The sequence below is a fragment of the Perognathus longimembris genome, chromosome 28 (assembly GCF_023159225.1).
Source record: "Perognathus longimembris pacificus isolate PPM17 chromosome 28, ASM2315922v1, whole genome shotgun sequence".
NCBI classification, from domain to species: Eukaryota; Metazoa; Chordata; class Mammalia; order Rodentia; family Heteromyidae; genus Perognathus; species Perognathus longimembris.
Genome location: NC_063188.1, coordinates 101,651,957 through 101,678,494, shown reverse-complemented (window position 1 = coordinate 101,678,494; position 26,538 = coordinate 101,651,957). Strand labels below are relative to the sequence as shown.

At 38.4% G+C, this 26,538-nt stretch overlaps 1 protein-coding gene across 4 annotated transcripts in view; it reads right to left on the bottom strand.

Moving 5' to 3' along the window:
* Positions 1–2,445: 2,445 nt before the first annotated feature.
* Bclaf3 (BCLAF1 and THRAP3 family member 3) overlaps positions 2,446–26,538 on the bottom strand; it is a 47,128-nt gene continuing 23,035 nt past the window's right edge. For 3 of the 4 annotated variants that reach the window (XM_048336054.1, XM_048336055.1, XM_048336053.1), the window contains 7 exons: positions 25,586–25,700; positions 24,848–24,911; positions 22,563–22,678; positions 15,120–15,234; positions 14,151–14,234; positions 12,611–12,766; positions 2,446–3,485 (listed from right to left, as the gene is read on the bottom strand). In XM_048336054.1, coding sequence (XP_048192011.1) covers positions 3,459–3,485; positions 12,611–12,766; positions 14,151–14,234; positions 15,120–15,234; positions 22,563–22,678; positions 24,848–24,911; positions 25,586–25,700 — 677 coding nt within the window. In that variant the 3' untranslated portion in view covers positions 2,446–3,458. Of the gene's footprint in view, positions 3,486–4,186; positions 4,215–12,610; positions 12,767–14,150; positions 14,235–15,119; positions 15,235–22,562; positions 22,679–24,847; positions 24,912–25,585; positions 25,701–26,538 lie in introns of all 4 variants that reach the window. The other variant, XM_048336056.1, reaches the window with a different exon arrangement.

Sequence of the window (26,538 nt, the reverse complement as noted above, 5' to 3'; positions counted from 1 at the left end):
CAATAACAAACCTTGAAGAGGGGATGCTAAACCAGAAATGTCAGCTTTTCTAGCCTTTATGTTCATGACAACACTTAATACTGTTACAGTTCCTTTTTTGTCAGTCATAGAGCTTGACTTCAGGAGCTGGGTGCTGCCCCTGAGCTTTTTCATTTAAGGCTAGTGCCCTACTACTTTGAGCCACAGCACCACTTCTAGTTTTCTGGTGGTTAGTTGGAAATATGAGTCTCATGGACTTTTCTGCCCAGGGTGGCTTTGAACCGTGATCCTCAGATCTCAGCTTCCTGAGTAGCTAGGATTACAAGTGTGAGCCACTGACACCCAGCTACAATTCTTTTTCTTTGTAAATCTATTCCCCAGTAATTTGAGACTCCTCAGGGCAGGAACTAGGTCTCATAATTTTTGTATTTCTACTGCAGGTGAAAGGCTTAGTATATAGTGGGTGGGGTAGGAATATGGCAAAGGTATAGAATGAATTTTAAAGAAATCCGTGAGTCTTATGCAATCAAGCATTCATGTATCACTTGGCTTGGTGGTACATGACTATTTCAGCTACACAGGAAGGAGACAGGAGGATCAAGGTCTAGGGCTAACCCAGACAAAAAGTGCAATTTTATCTCAAAAACAAGCTGGCAGGTGACATATACCTGTGGTTCCAGCTACTCAGGAGGTGGAAGTAAGAGGATAGGGCTGAGGGTAGCCCAAGCAGTTAGCATGAGATCCTATCTGAGAAATAAACTAAAAGCAAAATAAGTGTCCAAGTGGTGGAGCACTTGCCTAAGTTCAGACCTTGAGTTTAATCCTCAGCATCACATATACACAAAAAATTCAGATCCTTTCATCAATTCAAAATGCTAGGGCTGGGGGCTGGGGATATGGCCTAGTGGCAAGAGTGCTTGCCTCGTATACATGAGGCCCTAGGTTCGATTCCCCAGCACCACATATACAGAAAATGGCCAGAAGTGGCGCTGTGGCTCAAGTGGCAGAGTGCTAGCCTTGAGCAAGAAGAAGCCAGGGACAGTGCTCAGGCCCTGAGTCCAAGCCCCAGGACTGGCCAAAAAAAGAAAAAATGCTAGGGCTGGGAATATAGCCTAGTGGCAAGAGAGCTTGCCTCATATACATGAAGCCTTGGGTTCCATTCCCCAGCACCACATATACAGAAAACGGCCAGAAGTAGCGCTGTGGCTCAAGTGGTAGAGTGCTAGCCTTGAGCAAAAAGAAGCCAGGGACAGTGCTCAGGCCCTGAGTTCAAGCCCCAGGACTGGCAAAAAAATGCTATGAGGCAAAGTGCTGGTGGCTCACGCCCACAATGCTAGCTACTCAGGAGGCTGAGATCTAAGGATCAAGATTCAAAGCCAGCCCAAACAGACAAACTTGAGAGACTATTATCTCCAATTATTGGACAAAAAGCCACAAATTGGAGCTGTGGTTCAAGTGGTAGAGTGGCATCTTTGAGTAAAAAAGCTAAGCAAGTGCTCAAGGCCCTGTGTTCAACCTCCAGTACCAGGGGTGGGAAAAGTAAAAACAGAGTTATAGCCAGGTGCCCAGGGCTCACGTCTGTAATCTAGCTACTCAGGACACTGAGATCTGAGGATCATGGCTGGAAGCCAGCTGAGGCAGGAAAGTCTGTGAGACTCTTATCTCCAACTAACCTACATAGTAGAGCTGTGGCTCAAGTGGTAGAGTACTAGTGTTGGAACAGAAAAACTCGTGTACAGAGCCCAGGCCCTGAGTTCAAATCCCAGGACCAGCAGAAAAAAAGAAAAGAAACGAAAAGAAAAGAAGATAGTGCTATAGAATCAATCAATGCTGTTTACTAAGTTCCATTTATATATTCTATGTCTATTTTTCCTGTTAAGTTGTTTACATCATAAAGGTAGGTTCCCTATGTCTTGTTCTCTTGTTCATTGCTTTAACTAATTTAGGACAGTATCTGTGAAAGAGCTGCCAATCAAATGGTTAAATATTCAAGGTTCATAATGGTCTTCTAGAATATCACAACAGCAGAGTTTATTGTTTTAACACTTAAGACAACTTTTCTAAGTACCTACACAATGTAAATTTGCCATATCATTCTTTCATATTACAAGCATAAAGTTAAATGTTTGGAAACCTAACCTTACAGAAATGGTACATGGTATAAGAAAGGTCACTTACCTAAATTTATTACCCAATTAGCAATGAGTCAAGTGCTCTTATCCCCCTTTATTACTGTCTTATTTAAGACAGACTGACTCATCATTTCAACAAATGTAAAACTACGATACTGCATAGTAAGTTAGGAAAAAAGTTTTTTATCAACCTTTCTATTTCCACTTAGAAGCTCTGCCTACATAAGTGCTTAACAGCACTAAGCATCAACAGATCCTACTCAAGGCTGCAAAAGCTCAGAAAATCAAAACAATGTTCTCATAAATTGACAAGCAACTTCTTCAAGCAAGAAGATCAACAATATTTTTTATTTTATTACAAATAAAACATTTCACAAAAATTGGTTTGGGAATGTATATGTACTGTTAAGCAGAACACCCAAACATAAAGAGACAAAGTACTCAGACTTAAAAACTGCATTTAAAATCTCATCAACTCTATTTTACACATAGTAGGTATGCAATACATATCAACTGAACTGAAAATAAACACTCTATAAGATGTGCTTGCAAAATGTGTAATGCTGAAGTAGTAAAGTACAATTTTCAAATATGACATTTCATTTGTCAAGATGTTCTAAAAGCCTTTAAAAATATATGCACAAGCTTGCCCTGAGGGAAAAGTAAGATGGAATATAGATTACAAAATCTTTACGTATTTTCCACAATAGCATTTTGAAACTGGAAAAGAGCATATAGTTGTGGAAAAAACTGAATGAACATATTACCAAAAATTCAGTGCACTCACAACTACCTGATGGAAAAGTTGAAGCACCTTTTCTCTAGCTTTCTTATATTGTATTATGAAATGTATGAATTGTATAGGCCTTGATCTTCAGAAACTTAACAAAAACTTCAAGTTATAAGCCAAAATGTTATCAGAAAAAGAAAAAACCTGGTATAAAATTTGCTACTGTAAGGCCACTGATTAAAAGTTCTTTCGTACAGACATACAATTTTCATATTTTTATTTCAAAACCAAAGCTTTCAACATATAAATGTCCAGATATAACTTTCTCTCCGTGAAACCATGCTCAGAGAAAAATGCATCAACAAATAATGCCCTTCAAGTTCTATTGAGACATTTTGCAAAGAAACTGTAGTTAATACAACTTTTTAATTGAATACTGTAATTTAAAAGCAATTGTTAAGTGTAAAAAAGTTGCAGCATTCCACTACTGAAAAATAAAGTTATTTTATCAAGAAAGTTACAGTATTAATGCCTTAGTGCCAATTTTAACTCCTGACAAAAAGAGATGCTTCCAAATATCCTCCAGTAGTGTTGTTTCCGTTTGCAACAATTCCAAACTACGTATCGGTGTCGTCTGTATATCCCTATAGAAAGAAAACAAAAGAAACACAGGCCTCAGAAAGAGTCAGTTACACCATCTAAGCTACTTAGTTCACACTGAAATTTTCAAAGCAGTTTAATTTACAGAGTACTACTTGCACCTCAAGATCTCCACAAAGGTATGTGGAGCCCCGAAGAAGCAGAGTGACATAGAACACATCAAAGCAGATATCAAAGGTAAGTCAGTAGGACAAAAAACACACATGGTACTAGGTAACACTGGTATTAGTAAATTGATGAAAACAACATTCTGCTACTTGGGTGAGTTTTAGTGGAGGCATCCCTGGCATAAACCGAAGACTCAAGCCTTTGTCTCTCCAGTACAAGCACAACCTGAAACTCTTTTATCATATGGGATTCTCCAATTCTAAAACTATATGGACTCTTCTAATGACTGATGTCTGCAGAGAAAACTATTAGAAGGGAGAAAGCTTTGGTGCTGGTCAGATTGTTAATGAAACAAAAATGTAAGGTTTCAATAAATATAAGAAAAAGAATTTACATGAACAGTAAGCCTATGATTAAAAGGTAATGAATGTGGGCTTTTTATATTGTGATACTAAGCAAAATATTAAATTACCAATCACATACTGAACTTAAGACCATGCAACTAATAAAATAAAAAATGGTAGAATGACATTTTCAGGGACATTAAAAAATAAATCAATAACACATGTATCCTTACCTTTTACTAGGATCTTACATTATTAAAACTGAAAGAAATTTAAAAGTTGATTTATTTTTTGGCATTTATATTACTAAGGAAATGTTTAATTCCAAACAAAGACAATGGTAATAGAAATTCTTCTTCTTCTAGTTGGGTTAATAAAATGCTCAAAAATGCATGCATATATATTTCTTCCAACATCATTCCTTTAAATAAACCAAGGTAGATTTCATTGTATCCCACTTCTTTACACATTTTAAAAATCATATAATTTGTCTTCAAACATAATATCTGTTACTTATTAACTTTACAAGGAAATACTAACTACAACAATTCTGAAGAAAATTTCAGTGGAAATACCTTGTTTGTAAAAATGTGCAATTAGGGTGGGGATGGGAGAGAAAACTGGGAGAGAGTGAGAAAAGGGTTGACATTGTCCAAAAAGAAATGTACTCTTTACCTAACTTATGTAACTAACCCCTCCATACATCACCTTTAAAACAACAATGTTTTTTTAAACGTGCAATTATTTTCAACTATTTTCACCCTTGACAGTTTCTTTAATGCCTACTATCTCTCAGATTGGTACCCAACCCCTCCAATGATTTGAAAACCTGTTGATGTAGATTGTTGAAATAGACATACAAGCCCCTTCTCATATGTTTTTTTCAGAACTTGACACTTGGGTCATAGCACATGTTTCTTGTTAGTTTTCCTGCACTTCTTCATTTCTCTTCCCCAGAACCCTACCTCATGTTAACCACTCGACCATCCTAAGGTACCACCTTCTCCTTTCTCAGTCTAGGAAGATGTACTGCTGCTACTATATGAAATCCTAAATATTTTCTGGATTTTGGAACCTTGTCTAATTTTCGTGCTCCTATTTCTAACCATGTAGCCTACTGCCAAGCATGGATCATTAACGTTAGCTAAAGCTATTCAGCTCTCCTCCATGCCTCAATTTATAACCTACTTTTTCCATAAAGATCTGTGAAAATACTTTAGCATCTATCTCCAGATGAATTCTACAATACAGATCTTCTCCCTTTAGGCATTTGTGAAATCAATTTCTTCAAAAATACAGCTGTACAGTAAAACACCAGTGGCTCATGCCTGCAATCCTAGCTAGTCAGAAGGCTGAAATCTGAGGATTGAGGTTCAAAGCCAACCTTGGACAGAGTAAAGTCTGTGAGACTCTTATCTCCAATTAACTGCCAGAAAACCAGAAGTGGCACTGTGGCTCAAAGTGGTAGAGAGCTAGCTTTAAGTGCAAAAGCTCAGGGACAGAGCCCAGGCCCTGAGCTCAAGCCCCACGACCAGCAACCACACACACACACACACACACCACACACACACACACACACACACACACACACGTACATACGTACATACACACACACATATATATGCATACACACATAGTTGTACAGAAAAAAGGTAACACAGTAGAATATCTGGCTACTCTTCTTGAAAGGGCCTACTTATTACAAGGTTGACTCCTGGCTAGCATCTAGAAACTAAGATTTCAGGAAAGTTCCTGCCATTAACTGGTATGTACTATGCTGGTCATCTACTTTCCTTCTGGGAGACTGGAATTTGAATGTGTATCAGGTAATGGCATCTATAAGATGAGTCTCCAATAAAAGTGAGGTAACCATTATTTTAAGACTGCCAGTATTCATAATATTCCAGAAATTATATCCTTTACTATAATGTGGAACGAAAAATTAGATAACAAATAAAACACACAGGAAGGTAGACAATTTTACAAAATTTTAGAGTATGTGAGCAAAAAGTTTTGCAAATCCCTGAAATATAAAAGGCATCTACACATGGGATATGCAGCCATTAAAATGAATGAATTGATGTATGACAGAAATAAGACTTGGAACACTGAAAGGGGAGGAGAACTAGCCAGATTAATTAGTCGGACAAATTTCTAGATTGGCTTGGCTAACCTCAAGTGCTATGGATCATGAGGAGAAATAAGTTGTTTAGGAAAGCAAGTTTGATATTTTTAACAACTTTACTGAGATACAGTTCATAGTCCATTCAATTAAACTATTTGAAGTATGCAATTCTGTGGCTTTCTAGTATATTCACAGTGATGTACAACCACCGATCATGCTAATCTATTTTAGAAAAATTTTCTCACTGTAAAAAGGAGCTCCATGTCTACTGAAAACCTATACCCCTTCCCAATCTTCTCCTACCCTCCTAGTTCCTGACAATCACTAATCTAATTTCTGTCACTATGGTATTTCTCGTCTTAAAGGTTTCAGATAAATGGAGTCACACAATAGGTTGTCATTTGTGTCTGGTTTCTGTCACTTAACTGTCACCTTTCTAAAGAAGCTCACAGATACCATGGGAGCCAATAGAGCATATCAAGTCTGGAAAGTAGTCAGGATGGAAGATGACAACAAGTCCTGGGAAGAGGTGAGGGCATTCATGGCAAGTAGGAAGAATAACAAAAGAGAAGAGCAGATGGGCACTGGTGGCTCATGCCTGTAATCCCAACTACACGGGAGGCAGAAAGGTAGGAGAGGGGAAATAGTAAATATCACAGTAGAGAGTACTTACGTTTTTTTTAGATAGGGTCCCATTATGCAGCACATGTTGACTTGGAACTCACTCTTGTTCAAGCTAGCCTCAAGCTCATGATTCTCTTGCCTCAGCTACCTGAGTTCTGGGGTGGCAGGTGTGTACTACTATACCAGGTAAAAATGTTTGGTAGTCCCTTTCTATCTTTGTTCTCAATGACTTTCGAGGTCTTTTTCCCCGAAAGTCACAAATCTCAGTTTCTAATTTCCTTTCTGCCTTGTTTTTATGCCCTCCTCTCTTCGCTTTCTATCCATGAGAAGAGATGTGGTGGGCACATGAGAACTGCTAGAAAATCTATGGTGCTAAAAAACAACCTCTGAGACATCTTGACCAAAAGCACAATTGCTGGAAGTTATTTATGTTAGGTTCTTTCTTTTATTATGATGCATAATCAGACCCTCAAGAGCTTCTAAAAACTTTCTATGGTAAGCAAAAGATAATGTGATGAAGACGTGTCTGAATGTCAATGGATAAAAAGACAACAAGCCTTTTTCCAGGTGATAATAAAACACCCAATCTCATCTTCCATAACAAGCACAGACTCCACAAAAAAAGAAACCTAGTAGAAGAGATCTGAGATACCAGAATGAGATTAGCGTGACAAACATGTGATAAGTAAGGAATAATTTCACTTCTATATTTTTCTCTCTGCTTAGGAATCTCACTACTTCATAGGCAGCTGGAGGCCAATAAGGTTTTAAGGAAGCAACTACTACTATTCTAGTAAGCAGACAAAGATGTATCAGGAGCACATGGATTGCCACTTCCTAAACTTGTTTTGTGTTGTACTCAGCAAGCACATAGTATGATAGCACAATGAACAGATTATACTTCAGATGGGCAACACAATATGTTCAAGTCATGACTGAACTTTCTAATATAGGGTCCAGACAAGAACAATGTATATATTCTGTTGGACTTTGAGGTATGTAGGAATAAGTAAGTTTATGTATAATTTTAGAGCACCTAGAGCAAGTAATCAATCATGTATCCTCAGTTATTCTATGTAGTTTTTTAATAACTGCAAAAAGAATAACTTCCCTAGCATGGCAAAACCTCAAACTGTGTACATACTAAGGTAGCTCCCTAGGTCAAGACCTTCAAAGTTCTGTTGCCAAAAGCTTGTGAGGTACAGCTCTACAGTAGAATGCTTGCTAAACATGTGCAAGGCCCTGGATTTGATCTCCTTCACAGACCAAAAAAGATGTAAATGTTGCCTTATACTTGGTAACCCTATTTGGACAAAAGTGCCCTTAATTTAAGGAAAAAGAAACATTTACTTAGGTCATTAAAAACTGAGCTAAAAATAAACTGAGAAGGCTGGGCAAAGGTGGCTTACACCTAAAATCCTAGATACTTAGGAGGCTGAGATCTCAGGACTGCGGTTCAAAGCCATGCCAGGCAGGAAAAACCCTAAGACTCTTTATCTCCAATTAACTACCAAAAAGTCAAAAATAGAGTTGTGGTTCAAGGGGCAGAGCACTAGCCTGGAGCAAAAAAAGCTCAGGAACAGTGTCCAAGCCCCAGGACCAGCACAAAACGTGAACTGAGAAGTCTAAGCTCTCCGTTTAGCGACATGGAATGGGGTCTCAGCAGCAAAATAGTGATGAGACATCTTAAAGGCTGTTAGCTTTAAATGGCTTAGTTCAGATCTTGGCAGAAATAGAACAGCTGCGATGCCTCATTCTTCTTGCTAAAGGTCAACGAAGTGGAGCCCAACTGTTAAGCAGTGTGCTAATAGTAGGGTACTTGATTTAGTGATGTACTTGTTCAAACACAAATCTATAAAAAGTCTGGCTATGACTTTGCTTGCAGGCACTGACAATAGTCAGATTGAAGAGCTATAATACAAACAGACATGAAATAGCATTCCAAAGAGTATACCTAAGAAAAAGATTATTCAAAATTGGGGAAGTTTTTTGCTGTTGTTGTTTATACATTGTTTTTATTTTTTAGTCTTGTGCTTTCTAGGTAGGTGCTCTACCACTTATTGTTTTGTGCTGCTACTGGGGCTTGAACTTGGGGCCTCAGACTCTCACTCACGCAGCTTTTTCTCTCATAGATGGTGCTCTATATCATTTGAGCTTCTCTTCCATTTCATACATTTGTTTTTTTAAAGGTAGGGTCTCACTTTATGCCCAGGTTGGCTCCTCCTACTTGTGCTTTCCCATGCCACTGATGTAAGACATGAAACACTGTACTGAGCCCTTGCATTCTTCCCACGTCTCTGTAGCTAGGATAACAGACATGAGCCATAATACCCACTAACTGGTTGAGATTAAGTCTCGCACATTTCCTTTTGCCTGGGATGGCCTCACACCATGACATCATAATCTCTACCCTAACCCCCAAACAGCTAGGATACAGGCTTGAGCCACTGAGCCCAACCTGTTTTGTCCTTTTTAAAAATCCAGTGGGATGGGAATATGGCCTAGTGGCAAGAGTGCTTGCCTTGGACACATGAAGGCCTGGGTTTGATTCCCCAGCACCGCATATATAGAAAACGGCCAGAAGGAGCGCTGTGGCTCAAGTGGCCGAGTGCTAGCCTTGAGCAAAAAGAAGGCAGGAACAGTGCTCAGGCCCTGAGTCCAAGCCCAGGACTGGCAAAAAAATAAATAAATAAAATAAAAATAAAAATACAGTGTGGCTGGAAATGTGGCTTAGCAGTACAGTGTTTGCCTAGCATACATGAAGCCCTGGGCTCGATTCCTCAGCACCACATATAAAGCCAGAAGTGGTGTTGTGGCTCAAGTGGTAGAGCACTAACCTTGAGCAAAAAGAAGCCAGAGACAGTGCTCAGGCCCTGAGTTCAAGCCCCAGGACTGGCAAAAATCCTGTGTGCTAGGACCACTTATAAAGCATTTAGATTGTAGTCAAAGGCATTAGGAAGGCATGGCTGTGACTGCACTGGACTCTAAGTACAACTGCTACGCTGTAGATGATACCACAAGTGTAGGTCTAAAGATTAAGACCCAGGGAAGACTATAACTCCTTCTGGGACATACTTCCTATGTCTTATGCCAAAGGCCTAAAGTCTGATTTCTATTTACTGTGGGTAGGCAATGTAGTCTAAAAGGACACAGTGGTTAGCAGGAATTGGACAAATTGAAGCAAGGAATAATGAAGCAAGTTCATCGAGCATATAGAAACTGCAGGTTAAACCCGCCAGTCAAGCAAGCAACAAAGAGTCCCAAATCACCTCAAAGATTAGAGGCAAAATGGAGTTCAAAGGAGCTAAACCTGGTCATGCTCACATCAGACATGACCTTCTCTCAACCTATATAAAATTTCCTTTAAAAATAAAAGGTTAAGGAGCTGGGAATGTAATTTAGTGGTAGAATGCTTGTCTAGCATGCATGAAGCCTGGATTCAATTGCTCAGCACCACATAAACAAAGAACTGGAAGAGGTACTGTAGCTCAAAGGGTAGAGTGCTAGCCTTGAGAAAAAGAAGCTCAGGGATGGTGCTCAGAACCTGAATTCAAGCCCCAGAACTAGCCAAAAGAAGGAGGGGGAAAAAGGTTAAGCCAGACATAATTGGCTCATGTCTGTAATCCTAGCTACTCAGGAGGCTGAGATCTGAGGATCACAGTTCAATGCCAGCTTGGGCAGGAAAGTGGGTGAGACTTTTATTTCCAATAAACTACTTTAAAAAAAAGCCAGAAGTGGCACTATGGCTAAAGTGGTAGAGTATTCAGTTTGAGCAAAAGAAGCTCAAGGACAGTGCCCAGTCTCAGAGTTCAAGCACCAGGACCAGGTAGGAAAAAAAAAAGTTTAAAACTCAAAGTTTAGCATAAAGCTGAGAGAAAAGCAATGAACAACAAGTACCAGAAACCCATCACAGAATCTGAAGAAAAGGTCTACTTAACTCTTAAATCCTTGAATGGAAATCAATGACTAGCTTCCCTTAGAACAGCCAAGCTGTCACAAATGTCTAGAAGGTCTGCTGTGAAAATCTGCACTGACCCCCACCCCTCAACAACAAAAAAGCAGAAAGAGAAGTGTCAGCCCTTTAGCCTAATAGGAGGAGGTATAAAAGAAGACAAATAGCCAGGTGCTGGTGGCTCACACCAGCTACTTGCTACTCAGGAGGCGAAGACCTAGGAATGCAGTTCAAAGCCAGCCTGCGTAGTGAAGACATGAGACTCTATCTCCAATTTCCCAACAAAAAGCTGGAAGTGGAGCTCTAGCTCAAGTTGTAGAGTGCTAGTGTTAAGCACAAAAGCTCAGGGATAGCACTCATGCACCCTGAATTCAAGCCCCAGGACCAGCACGAGAGAGAGAGAGAGAGAGAGAGAGAGAGAGAGAGAGAGAGAGAGAGAGAGAGAGAGAGAGAGAGAGAGAGAGAGAGAGAGCGCAAAGGAGAGAGAGCAAAGGAGAGAGAGAGAGAAAGGGAGGGGGGATAGTTCCAGTTTTACTTGTGTTCTGAGAGAAAGAGGAGGAGGAGGGGAGGAGGGAGGGCGAGTGGGAAGGTGACAAAATGGCTCCAGCTTTGTGTTCTTTTAAAAAAGAAATGGCTTGGCTGGGAATGTGGCTTAGCGGTAGAGTGCTTGCTTAGCATGCATGAAGCCCTGGGTTCGATTCCTCAGCACCACATAAACAGTAAAAGCCGGAAGTGGCACTGTGGCTCAAGTGGTAGAGTGCTAGTCTTGAGCAAAAAGAAGCCAGGGACAGTGCTCAGGCCCTAAGTTCAAGAAAAAAAGAGAAAAAGAAAAAAATGGCTTGGCTGGATGCTGCTAGCTCATTCCTATATTCCTAATTACTCAGGAGGCTGAGATCTGAGGATCATTGTTTGAAGCCAGCTCAGGCAAGAAATCTGTGAGACTCTTTACCATCAATTAATCACAGAAAAAAGCAGCAAGTTGTGCTATAGCTCATATGGCAGAGAGCTAGCCTTGAGCAAAAGCTGCTTAGGGACAATGCCCAGGACCAGACTGGAGGAAAAAAAATACAAACAAGAAAATGGCTTTCCTAAAACCGTGAGATTTATACATATTCTTAGAACTCTACCTAAAGCACTCAATTAAACTTAAAGGGTTTGGAAATGTTACATAGAATAGTGCAATTTAACTCTAAAACCTAAAAAATTAGCATCCAGATGGCTCAGTCCTGTAATTCTAGCTTACAGAGGAGGTTGAGGTCAGAGAATTGTAATTCAAAGCCAGCCTAGGCAGGGAAGTTCATGAGACTCTCAGCAAAAAGTCAGAAATAGAGCTGTGGCTTAAATGGTAGAATGCCAACCTTGAACAAAAACACTAAGAAAGTGTCCAGGCCTAGAGTTTAAGTGCTAGTACCAACACACACACACACACACACACGCACACACGCACACACGCACGCACACATGGTGATGATAAGGAGAGAAAGAAAATGTAAGATAAAGGAAAAAGTGATTAAAAAGGAATTTTTTCCTTACACCTATTTTTTCACGATTTAGAAATATATGAATAGAGAAGACAAGTTAGCATATTTTGCCATTATGTACCTTTTTTATGAAGTTAGGTTCAATATTTTTGGCACTCAGATAATTTACAATGTAAAAGACTAATATCAACCTCTTTATCTGAATTTTCATTTTAAGAAACGCAAAAAGCCAGAAATGGAGCTAAAATAAGAAGTTCAAGATGTTTGAGCTAAAAGTCTTTTAAGGGTACATAGTCTTACAATTCTATGCAGCATTACTCCTTAATGTTTTTAATTCAACTATCACATAAAAATATTCTTTCAAATCCAAGTTATTTCTTAAAACTACATGAAGAACATAATTTTATCTAATGAATATATGACTTAAGAGTTCAAAAGCTACTTAACATTTTTTAATGATCATAATCCAACTAACCTTTTTTAGCCTCAGTAATCTCTCTCTGAATTTATTAGTGATAAATCCTCTTGGACCAGCAAATCGTAAACGTTGATATTTAGCCTGAATGTACATGCTCTTTTGTACCAGATTTGATCTGTAAGGGGACTGGAAACTGCCACCACTAAAGTTGTTCTGTAAATAAGAAAAAAGAATATGTTCTGGGGAGGAGGGCAATGAGGGGGAATATATGAATGGAAGGAGGAAGGGTGAGCAAATACAGTCATTATATTCAATGTACATATTGTAAAAATTGAACCACATAACTTGAGGGTGGGAAAGGGATGGGGAAAGACAGGGGAGAACAATGGAAGGAGTGACATTGATCAAGATGCACTATACTCATAACCTGAATTTTGGAACTGAAATCCCTTTGTACAACTACTTAATAAAAATAAATACTAAAAAGGAAAAAAAAGAATTAGATGTCAAACCTACAGTCTCTGGGTCAACTTTATTAGTATAAACAGATGGCAAAATGTCTAGTACTTAGACGTGCTCTGATTCTACATATTACAGATATCAAAAGGGAAGAGGTTAATAGTGGCAAAAAGTTTATTTCTAATTATCTGCTAATGGATTTTATTATTAGTTGCTAATACTGCTTTTTTGAATTGTTTTACATACAAACCAATGTCAAAAACAGAGAGCAGGTGCCAGTGACTCATGCCTCTAATCCTAGCTACTCAGGAGGCTGAGATCTGAGGATTACAGTTTAAAGCCAGTCTAAGCTACTAAGAAGCTGGATGTAGTGCTGTGGCTCAACTGGTAGGGTGGTAGCTTTCAGGAAATAAAAAGGTTCGGACACAGCATCCAGGCCCTGAGTTCAAGCTCCAGGATTAGTACAAAAAATTATATAGATGTACAATCAGTTAGGACCATGATACATGATGATCAAGAGGGTTACATGTTCATGGGCAGGGTTTGTTAAATGTGACTCCTGGAGAAAACACTACAGTTCTGAACTAAGGCCTCAGTGGTTGTGATGGAGCTTAACAACAGGTAGATCTAAGACTTTGTCTGCCTCCCCAACTAAAATCATTCCACCTGTATCTGTTTTATGCACCTCTATTTCCAGACAATGCTTGACAAAGAGTTCCTTCTACTGGTTAAAAAAAAAATTGAAGGGCTGGGAATGTGGCCTAGTGGTAGAGTGCTTGCCTAGCATGCATGAAGCCCTGGGTTCAATTCCTCAGTACCACATATACAGAAAAAGCCAGAAGTAGCGCTGTGGCTCAAGTGGTAGAGTGCTAGCCTTGAGTAAAAAGAAGCCAGGGACAGTGCTCAGACCCTGAGTTCAAGCCCGTGGACTGGCAAAAAAAAATTGAAGTTCAAGTCCTGAGGAAATAGGTCACCATTAAACTGATCACAATTAACTAAAAATACTAGAAATACTCATAAACTTGTTTGTAGGTACTATTTGAAAGAATGCCACAAAAATAGCTTTTAATTTACTAACACATAGAATGTTATATCCAAAGTATAAGCCAACAGAAAGAGTTAAATGAAAAAACAATACCTTAAAAAGTATGTTAGAGTCCTGGTTTTCTTCAACTTCATATGATTTCAAAGTAACATTATCTTTTCTTTGCATAGAATAATTCTGAACAAAAAAGCATTGGTATGAGTTAATATACTTTAAGGCTTATTTTAAAAACTAGTTCACCATTTAAAAGACACATGTTTAAGAATTAAGGGTTAAGAACCCAAAGCATAGAGCTTAACTGCAATCATATACATATTTCTCCTTCTTTTGCATGACATATGCTAGTTTAGGAACTAGTTTCATTTATGCCGGTGGTTAGTGTGAAAAACCTCTCTTGTATGACATAATGGTGGACTTTTAGAAAACAGACTACAAATTCAGCATTGATTTCTCCAGGCATCAAAAACAGAAAGAAATCCATTAGTATCTGTAGTTGCTAAAGGGTTTCTACTTCACAAGAACACTATAGGAGGCTCTTTTTGCCTAGTACGATGAGTTGATTTGAGATGGTGCTCCTACCTCAGCTGAAGAGACACCAGAAATCACTGGTAACTACAAAGAACCTGAATCCTCTGGTGGCAATAGAAAAGATGAAGCTCATTCTGTATATAGTTTCCTATGTCTAAAATCAACAGTCTTATAAACTACTTTATACTTGTATATGCGTGTGTGAAATACCATGGTGAAGCCTATTTGAACAATATACACTTAAAAATGAATGATAAGAATGCAAAACAGGACCTGTATGTATAAAATGGGTGAGCTTTACAGTGTATAAATCATATACTAATAAAGTTGTTTCCAAAACATCTTGACTTAGTACTATAATAGAAATAAAAATAGTACTATAATAAAAATCCAACTAAATCAATTAACAGACAAAGATTTCTTTTGACATAACGTTAAGCCTCAATAAAATTACACATATTCAATGAGTAAACATTTTTGAAAAAAATATAAAGAGAATGCTCAAAAATGAAAAATTTGAAACTCCAATCTTACTATGTAAGGTTTCTGAATAAATTTTCTAAAATTTGGTTTTATCAAATGTGGATGTTTGGGGAATCCATCAGCATGAATATTCTTCAACCTTGTAAAACTGGAACGCTGATTATTCCTAATAAAATAAAAAGAGAAACTAAGAATCTTTTGTTAGTTTAATTTTATCTTACAAATAACAAGAACAAGAAACAAGCCATTCAAAGACAAAGCAGCACAACAGTAAGCCCTCAACTACTTATCAATACTAAAATGATAAATAGTAGTTAAGATTAAAATCCTCCTCTTTCAACAAACATTGTTTAGCTAAGATGGAACATTAACAACAGGGAAAAACAATATTCCAATGCTAGGAGTTTTCAATCTGAGGTCCAAAATAGGCTTGTTGGAGGATGAAACTGATAATGTGTTTTCTTTCCTTTTTTTTTTTTTTGCCAGTCCTGGGTCTTGAACTCAAGGCCTGAGCACTGTCCCTGACTTCTTTTTGCTCAAGGCTAGCACTCTGCCACTTTGAGCCACAGCGCCATTTCTGGCTGTTTTCTATATATGTGGTGCTGAGGAATCAAACCCAGGGCTTCATGTATATGCCAGTAGGCCATATTCCCAGCCCCTGATATGTGTTTTCTGAGAAAAGATGGACACTGCTGTAGAGCCTTTGGCAGCCCTGCCCTGCCTGCCTCCTGCCGACACACTTCTCTTGGCAGAAACACTAATGGCTCGCGCATCAACCAGAGGTGAGGTGTGGGATTAGAATAAGGCTGCCTCACCGGCAGAGCTCAGGGTTCTGTTGTTTCTAGGCAATAGAGCAAAGAACAGGCTCCCCTTTCATTGATATCATGAGGTACTAAGGCCACTAAGGGGTTTACTCAGGCAGCCCTATCACCCTACCTGGGAGGAAGGTCTTTGGGCTTTTCCTCTGAGCCCAAAGACTCATTTCCACAGCCATTGTGTAAATTTCTCCTGTCATCCCTCTCAAAACACTGAGACCCTTTCTATGTCACCTGTGGGTCCTACTCTTTAGTGAATCAACTGCTAACTACCTCAATCTGCTTCAGTTCCTCTCAGACACTCTGCAGTGGCATTGGGATAAAAGCCACACTCCTCAGCTCTGGTTTTTGCTTTGGTTCTTGCTGTCTTGCTCCAATGATCTGGACACCATACTGAGCTTCAGGAATACTTGACTATGTGTGGTTCCCAGTACACACCATGATCACTTCTGTTTCTGCACCTTTGTACCTGCAATCCCTTCTGTATCATTGTCTTCCATTTAAAGTTTACCTCCAGTTGTACCTCTTCCAAGGAAGGCATTCTTTAATCCCTCCAAGGTAGACTAGGTACTTCCTGTTATGAACACATGTATGTAGTATTTTGGAGTCTTAAAATATATCTCTCCATGTTTATAACTACTAGTGTGCTTGCACAGTGAGATAAACTGAGTCTCTTACCATGGAAACTGACATGAAACAGACATTCAAGTCTTTTGAAATGTTAAATAAAACCCATAAACTATCAAAATGCTCATGATCTGATATTAAGTCAAAACAGTAGAGTAGAAAACTATATATGTGCCCATAGAAAAGTATGACAGAAAATGTACTAAATGTTAAGTGGTCATCTCTAAATGGTAAAATTAAAAATTCCTTATAGTTTTATACTTTATTACATTTTTCTGAATAATTATCATTAACATATATAACTACTTCAGTAAACAAAACAATGAGCTTTTTAAAAACCCTCTTTTGACACATATGCCAGATAAGGAAATATAGTCCGAGCATCCCTAATATGAAAATATAAAATCTGAAATTCTCTAAAATCTAAAACTTTATAAGCACAACTATAAATGACATGACAAATGAAAAATTCCACATCTGACATGGTGTATAATTTCTTCATATAGATGAATGAAGGGAGGGATGGGGGAATGCAGTCAATAATTCATTGTCTATACCCAAAATCAAGAAAAATAAGGGAGGGGCTGGGGATATGGCCTAGTGGCAAGAGTGCTTGCCTCATATACATGAGGCCCTGGGTTCAATTCCCCAGCACCACATATACAGAAAACGGCCAGAAGGGGCGCTGTGGCTCAAGTGGCAGAGTAGCCTTGAGCAAAAAGAAGTCAGGGACAGTGCTCAGGCCCTGAGTCCAAGCCCCAGGACTGGCAAAAAAAAAAAAGAAAAAAGAAAAAGAAAGGAAGAGGTGGGTTCAAAGGGGGTGAAAATGTTGAAGGGATGACACAGATCAAGATGTACTATATGCATATACTGCTCCATTAAATAGCCAAAAAATTGAATGCATAGCCTACAAAATTAGGAAAAATGTAGGAAGGATAGGTTGGGAGGTTTGGGTGAGAATGTTGAAAGGAGTGACATTGATCAAGAAGCACTGTATTCATAAATTGCTTTTTTGAATGTCAATTCCTTTGTACAACTATTTCAAGACAATACAATTTTTTTTAAAAAAACAGAAAAAACATAGGTCCATTAAAAGCATTGCATAAAATTACCTTAAAGCTATAGTGTGAAGTATATGTGAAACAAGTTTCATATTGAGACCTGGGTCTTTTATAGAGGAATATAATCTATGTCTATCTCTAGGCATTTTGGGTAAAGAATACTAAGCCTGTATAGCATCAAAAATATATAAAAAGTATCCTGTTAGGCACCAGTGGCTCATGCTTATAATCCTAGCTACTCATGAGACTGAGATCTAAGGATTTCAGTTCAAAGCTAGGCTTGGCAAGAATGTCTGTGAGACTCTTCAATTAACCAACAAAAAGGCTGGAAATGAAGCTAGGGCTTAAGTGGTAGAGTGCTAGCTTCAAGGAAAAAAAGCTCAGGCCTGGAGTTCAAGCCCCAGGACCAGCACATTAAAAAATGTTATGATATGTATATTTTACAATTAAAAATTTTAAATCTTTTGATATGGAACTTTTTTTTTTTTTTGGCCAGTCCTGGGCCTTGGACTCAGGGCCTGAGCACTGTCCCTGGCTTCTTCCCGCTCAAGGCTAGCACTCTGCCACTTGAGCCACAGCGCCGCTTCTGGCCGTTTTCTGTATATGTGGTGCTGGGGAATCGAACCTAGGGCCTCGTGTATCCGAGGCAGGCACTCTTGCCACTAGGCTATATCCCCAGCCCTGATATGGAACTTTTGACCAGGAAATGAACACCTAGGTTAAGGATTCTACTTCCCAACCTCCCTACAGCTAAGCATAGCCATGGGACTAAATTTTAGCAAAGAGTTTTAAAGTGTCATGTATAAATTTCAAGAAGTCTTTAAATGAAAGAACAGAATGAGGCCATGACAGCTAGAGCACAAAACAACAACTTAGGTCATGAAGCTTACACTATGTGCAGAGGATATGGAAGAGGCAAGATCTAAGGAGCTTGATTCCCAGATGAGCTCATGCTACAATGCTACTCTATTTCATGTAGACTTCCTATCTCTAGTATTTTTTTACTTAAAAATGATTATTTTTCCTCTAGCTGTTACAGTCCATTCTCTACCCAGTAACTATATGGATCCTTATAATGATATTATGTCTCTTCTCTAGTTCTCAAAATATTTTCTAATTTTACGCAGAGTAAAATACAGAGCCTGAGGCACTGCTCAATGGTAAGAGATCCTGCCTTGTATGCACAGGCCCTAGTTCAAACCCAGTGCCACAAAAAATACTTTGAGGCTTGACATGTGGAAGTGCATCTCCCTTACAATCTTGAAGCCCTGAGTTCTATTACCAGTACTTCTTTTAAAAAATACAGTCTCCATATCCTTCAGTCCACTAAAGTCCTTCCTCATCTACTTTCTCCTTTTCTACCATGTTGCACGACTACCAACAACTCCTCCCCCTCTCCCAACACACATTTCGTAATCCTTAAGCAAGAGCAACCATGTTCCTGCCTCAAAGTCTTTGTATTTATCATTTTGTCTTTGGAAATGTTATCTCCTCAAGTAATCTTGTGGATAGTAGATTCATATAGTTCATACCCTGATAAATTTTTAAAATCATAACCAGACACTGGTGGCTTGCACCTATAATCCTAACTACTCAGAAGGCTAAGATCTGAGGATCATAGTTTGAGACCAGCCTGGACACAAAAAGCTGTGAGCTTCTTCTCTCCAACTAAGGATCCCCCAAATGCTAGGAGTGGAGCTGTGGCACAAGTGGTAGAGTGCTAGCCTTGAGCAAAAAAAGCTCTGGGATAACACTTAGGTCCTGAGTTCAAGCCCTGGGACTGGCAAGAAAATAAATTTAAAAAAATTTAAAGTTGTGACTTGCCTAAACCTGTGCTAATTATTCCCTATAGGTTTAGGCAAGTCACAACAGAGGATCACAGGAGCCCAATAGCTATACCCTTATGAACACATAAGATAATGCTAAGTGAAATGAACTCCATGTTATAGAAACGATTGTTATATCACAGTTGTAATTACTTTCAACGTGCCATATGTAACTGTAGCCTCTATTACTGATGATCTTGTATCACCATCCTGTGGTTGTACCTACACTTTCTCTGTATCTTATCTGAGTATATTGGAAACTGGGTATACTGGTATTAGAACTAGGAAATTGGAAGGAAATACCAAAATCGAGAGACACAGGGTAAAAAAAGACAAACAACTACAAAAGCAATACTTGCAAAACTGTTTGGTATAAATGAACTGAACAACTCATGGGGGGAAAGGGAAAGGGGGAGGGGGGAGGGGGGAATGAGGGACAAGGTAACAAACAGTACAAGAAATGTATCCAATGCCTAATGTATGAAACTGTAACCTCTCTGTAATTCAGTTTGATAATAATAAAATATATATATATATAAAATTTTAAGTTGTAACATGTACTTTTTTACCTATCACTCCATGGACATATGTTGATTTGTTTTCTTTTTCCTACCATCAAATTGTAAGTGTCAAGAAGGTAAATGCTTTTATGTAAAGTTTTTCACTATATACCCAATATTTAGGGTAAGAACTTTAGAATAAAGAAATTAGCATATAAACATTTGTACATGTGAATAAAACTTTTATGAAGTTCACCCTAGTTGATATAATTATAGATCGTTATAATAATAATATAAATTATTACTTATAAACTACCCAGCTTTTTTAAGCTCTGGCACTTTAATATTTACTGATTCTATATTTAAGCTATGTAATCACTCACAACCTATACCTACATAATACCTCAATTACATTGTAGGGGACTTACTAATACCAGTAGGATGAGAAATTGTGTGTAGGTTCTTAAGAGATTAGATGGAATCCCCAAGAATTTGGCCTTTTGATGAAGGCTCTTAATGCACAGGAAATAGTAATCCATGTTAAAAGGCATTTCAATTTAAGTATCGTTTGTTCTTCCTGTTTCTTTGGAAGTCTTCCATTTATTCATTGTTCCTTCAACAAATGTGAACTGAGCTCGGGGCACATATTGTATGATTGCATTTATATGAAATGTCAAGAACAGGCTAATCTATAGAGACAGAAAGTAATGCAGGAGTTGGGAGGGAGAAGAGAAATGGAGCAGCACAGCTATTGGGTACACTGTTTGCCTCTGAAGTGCTAAAATGTTTTGAAATAGTGGTACTGGTGGTACAGCTCTGTGAGCATACTAATGATAGTACTTACTGGTGAATTTTATGCTAATTACTACCGTAATTATTTAAAACTCTCATGGTTCCATATGCCATATCAATTATCCAATACTAATAAAATAATCCAACAGCCTGAGCAAAAGACATGTTACAGGAACATATCATTGCAGGCTACAACACTCTCTTCAAAGCTAACATTAATGAATTTAATGCTAACCAGCTACACTACTTTAAACTCATCACTTTACTTAATCTTAACCATCAGTAGGAGGTAAGTTTATTTTTTATCCATATTTCTCAGATGACAAAAAGATTAAGTAACTTGTACCAAATCAGCCACATGGCTGATCACCTTAAATCTATCTGTAATAATCTGTTTCTTGACACACTTGGTTTTTAAACTTGCTGAGTTAAGAAAAACATGACTTAGATAAATTCAGCAAATCTGTCCCAAGATCTAAGTGTTTTGTGCGTGTGTGTGCACGCACACGTGTACATGTTCCGTACACAGGCTGATTCTGGGGCTTGAATTCAGGGCCTGGGCCTAAGTCTGAGCTTCTTTTTGCTCAAGGCTAGCATTCTACCACTTGAACCACAGGTTCACTTGCAGCTTTTTTTTTTTTTGGCCAGTCCTGGGCCTTGGACTCAGGGCCTGAGCACTGTCCCTGGCTTCTTCCCGCTCAAGGCTAGCACTCTGCCACCTGAGCCACAGCGCCCCTTCTGGCCATTTTCTGTATATGTGGTGCTGGGGAATCGAACCCAGAGCCTCATGTATACAAGACAAGCACTCTTGCCACTAGGCCATATTCCCAGCCCCACTTGCAGCTTTTGTCAGTTGTTGAGCTTGAACTCAGGGCTTGGGCACTGTCCCTGAGCCTCTTTATGCTCAAAGATAGCACTCTACCACTTGAGCCACAGCTCCACTTCTGGTTTTTGAGTGGTTAATTAGAAATAAGAGTCTCACAGGGACTTTTATACTCCAGCTGGCTTCAAACTGTGATCCTCAAATCTCAGCCTCCTGAGTAGCTAGTATAACAGGTGTGAGCCACTGACCACCTGGCTCACTCCATGGACTTTCCTGCCTGGGCTGGCTTCAAGCCACAATCCTCAGATCTCAGCCTCCTGAGTAGCTAGGATTCCAGGCATGGGCAACTGAAGCTCCAGTTTCAAATAGCTTTTATATGGACAGTGGTGATATTCAAACTTAGGTAGGTCTCCTCTGAATTCCGTATGACTCTTAACTATTTCATGGACAGACCTACTGCAGAATTCTGAAAAAGTTTACTAACCACAGCAAATGTTATACTATTAAGACTAATCCAGAATCTAAAGGGCAGAATAGATGAGTATTAATCAGCTACAGTTAATAGTCCATAAACTCACTTGTTCTAGCTTCTACCAATAATAACAAGCTGTAACACTCCTCTCTACAATTATAAAGCCTTGGGCTGGGAATATGGCTTAGCGGTAGAGTGCTTGCCTTGCATGCATGAAGCACTGAGTTCGATCCTCAGCACCACATAAGCAGAAAAAGCTGGAAGTGGCACTGTGGCTCGAGTGGTAGTGTTAACCTTGAGCAAAAAGAAACCAGGGACAGTGCTCAGGCTCTGAGTTCAAGCCCCAGGACTGGCATAAATAAAGAGTTCTAATATTCACCTACCCCATAATTTCCATTGCTTAAATCAAGATGCATATAATAATCATCAAATAATTACGAAACATTTTAACAGATTTTAAACATATAAAAGGAAATTAAAGGATCAAATCCCTACACTAAAATGATCACACAAAATTTGAAAATACTGCTGAAACCAAAAGCTCCCTGATAAAAGGTGGTTTTTCATCTACTGATTACCTCTCTGCAGCACTGGCTATGTGAAAAATGTGTCCATTTTCATTCTGTAACCGTTCTTTCCTCCTTCTTTCAATGTCATGTCGTAGATCATTTGGGTCTATTATCTTGGCCACAGTCTGAGGAATTTTGACAGAAGATACACCAGCCACATTACTGTTAGTTGTACAAAGACCATATCTAACAAAAATCTTAATTTAAAATCCTAAAATATTCTTAAGAAAGGAACACAAAGGCACAATGCCTATGTATGTGCATCTGATCATATAAAATAATATTTATCAAAATGAGCTCCAGGAAATGGAAAAAAAGTCCTAAATAAGTTATATTGTACTCATTCTAATTATGATGTAAACTGATATAAATATTTTGAGAGACAATTGACAATAGTCAGAAAAATTCCTAACACTGAATTAGTAAATCTTACTTTTTGGATTCTATCCCACAGTCAAATCTGTCTACAGGAAAATATTTAAAACCTATGTTTAAAATTATAAAAATGGAGGCAACTTAAATATAAAAAGAGTTAAAAGGAGAAGGGAAGACTGATTTAAGTATGGCAAATGTAAAGTCAATAAAATTAATAAATACTATGGAAAAGTCAACATGAAAAACACTTTTTGAAACAATAAGTTAGGTGTTGGAGGCATGGCTCAGTTGGTGAGCATTAGCTAATGAGTGAAATCATCAGGTACTGAGTCATGGCCTGGGACCACAAAAGAAGAGAAACAGCAAAGAAAGAAGTTAATTGAGACTTAAAAAATCCTCAATCATAAAAGGTCATGAGGAATTCAGAGCCTTTACATAAAAGGATTAAATACTATGATGGATTAAAGGGGGAAAGTATATGAAAATAGAATAATGGAGAGTAAGGGGGAGTGATAGTTGTGGGATAGCTGACTGGAATACATTTTATATATGCATGGAAAAGTCACAATGAAACCACCCTTGTGTAGCTAATGTATGCTAATTTAAGAATGCATACAAAGTGCTTATACTATGATAGTGACTGTTAAAATGCAATACATGAGATTGCTTAAAACAGATGAGAAATACTATTCTGTATTAAAGAGTTAAATTATAGATGAAACTTAAAATCCTCAAATTTCCTTAAATTACAATACTTTGATACTTAGAAATTTTCTGAAAATACAGTTCAATAAACTAACCTATTTCTACAAGTAAAATATAATTATTTTAAGTAAAAATACGTATCAGTCCTATTATTCTTATACACTTTATTCTCAATGAATAAATTAGTAATTATTTTAGAACCTGACATACTTAAAAAAATTATTCTTGGGGCTGGGGATATAGCCTAGTGGCAAGAGTGCCTGCCTCGGATACACGAGGCCCTAGGTTCAATTCCCCAGCACCACATATACAGAAAATGGCCAGAAGCGGCAGTGTGGCTCAAGTGGCAGAGTGCTAGCCTTGAGCGGGAAGAAGCCAGGGACAGTGCTCAGGCCCTGAGTCCAAGGCCCAGGACTGGCCAAAAAAAAAAAAAAAATTATTCTTCCCTGGCTACTCAAGATAGTCTTCCTAAAGAGTAAAGAAATGGTAGTAGGGAAGGTAATATAATAAAAAGAACAAGAGGGCTGGCAATATGGCCTCGTGGTAGAGTGCTTGCCTCGTATATATGAAGCCTTGGGTTTGATTCCTCAGCACCATATATATAGGAAATGGCCCGAAGTGGCACTGTGGCTCAAGTGGCAGAGTGTGGCCTTGAGCAAAAAGAAGCCAGGGACAGTGATCACTCAGGCCCTGAGTTCAAGGCCCAAGACTGGCAAATAAATAGATAGAAAAATAAAGACTTTTAAAAAAATAAATAAATAAAAATAAGAACAAGATAATGTTTTTTTCCATAATTTTCCTAATAGATATTCTACAGAATCTTTCATACATTCAACAGTAAACAGAAGGACAGTATCAAAGGAAATGTAATTATTTTTTATTCATTTCACGTGTAATTTAAAAATATATTCCACATGTCTGCTTTGGAAAAACAAGGACAAACATACTTCCACAAGCTTCACTTTGTGGAGTTTTGGAATGAATGTTAAGTGCTGCAGTTTTTGTATTGAATTTATAAAGTTGTTATCCTTAGGGACTGTCCATCTTTGGTAATGCTTTTGGATTCTGTCACCTAGACAATAATCAAAATCACTTAGAGACCTTTTCAAATGTCAAGTTCCTGGGTCTCAAACCTCCCGCATGTACTTTAACTCCTCTTAGTTAAAGTATACCAACAAGAAGATAATCTTTCATTAAAAATCACATTCACTTACCTTCTCTGGTTCATATACCATAATTTGCTTACTTTGAAGATCAGCCAAAGACATATCTATTCTCCTAAAATAATAAAGGCATGTTGTAATTAAATAATTATGTACTTATATTTTCATTCCACTACTACAGAAAAGGATTTGAAATAAAGCAGGTATGTTTATGTGTTTCTTCAACCATATGGCAGTCTCTCAAGATATACATATTCTGTAAATCATACTACAAGGAAGTTTCAGTGGTTTTCAAATCACTACTCTCTGTAACCTCAAACTTTATTCTGCTGATATATTACACTCTAACATTGATCCAACTCAACTCACAAGACAGGGCACACCATCTGCTAGACAAGTGCAAGCAGAAGATATGTTTTCATCCTGCTGCCCTCAGAACAGTCATCTGTGACTACATGAAGCAGCTCATGTTTTCAATGGCTTAACAATTGCCTTTCATTCTTCCAGTGATAACTTCAATAGTCAACTACTCATGACACAGAATCAAAGTTATGTAGATATTTTCAAAGTCATATATTTTTAAGCAATGTTAGTCAGTGGCTTCAATGGAACCTATTTCATTGAAATGCACTGGCCCAGTTTGTTGTTTGGGTTGGTCCCTTTGTTATGTAGAAAATTCATTCCTAGAGATTATAGCAAGCCAAGGTGAGCAAGCTCAGAAGCAGCACCTTTCCAAACCTGTTGTAAGGCTTATTTCTGTGAGCTAAGTGGGAACATATCAATCATTACCTGTGAATTTCTGGATCTGAATTCAATTTAATTTCATTTACATCTGCTTCATGTGTGTTTCGAATTTTTGAGAAACGCTCATGTAGAGTAATGTCAGGCATTGGGAAATAATTTGCTGAAAAATGAAACAAATAGTTTTATCTCAATGTATAACTGATTCCACTCAAAAGACTGAACATAAGCACATGAAGGGACAATAAAATAGACATCCAATTCGTATTCTCCTGAAAATATATGGGACTAAACTTACTCTGTAAACTAATTTGTAGTGTTCATGTGTTTTTCTAAACCCTACAAGAGTTAAAAAATAACCCTGAGGCACCAAAACAATTCTTAACAAATACTACATGTTATGTTTACATATCACAGAAGTCATTCCAATGCCATTTTACTTTAAGGTTAAATGGAGTTCATGAGGACATTTTTTTCTCGGTGGTGTCAAAGTCTGAACTCTTTACACTTGCTAGGCAAGCACTCTACCATGTGAGCCACATTCCTCTCCCCATGAATCACCATACTCGGCTTATTGGCTGAGATAGGGTTTCACTATACTTTTTTTTTTCGGTGCCAGTACTGGGGCTTAAACTCAGGGCCTAGGCACTGTCCCTTGGTCCTTTTGCTCAAGACTGGCTCTCAACCACTTGAGCCACAGCTTCACTTCCAGTATTATTAGCATTACTTTTTTCTGGTCCTGGGACGTGAATTCAGGACCAGGGCTATGTCCCTGAGCTTCTCTGTGCTCAGGGTAGCATTCTACCATTTGAGCCACAGCACCACTTCTGGCTTTTTCTGAGGACTTTCCTGCCTGCCCAGGCTGGCTTCGAACTGTGATCCTCAGATCTCAGACTCCTGAGTAGCTAGGATTGTAGGCATGAGCCACCGGCGCCCGGCTCCATAATTATTTTGGTGGTTAATTGGAAATAAGAGTTTCATGGACCTTCCTGTTCAGGCTG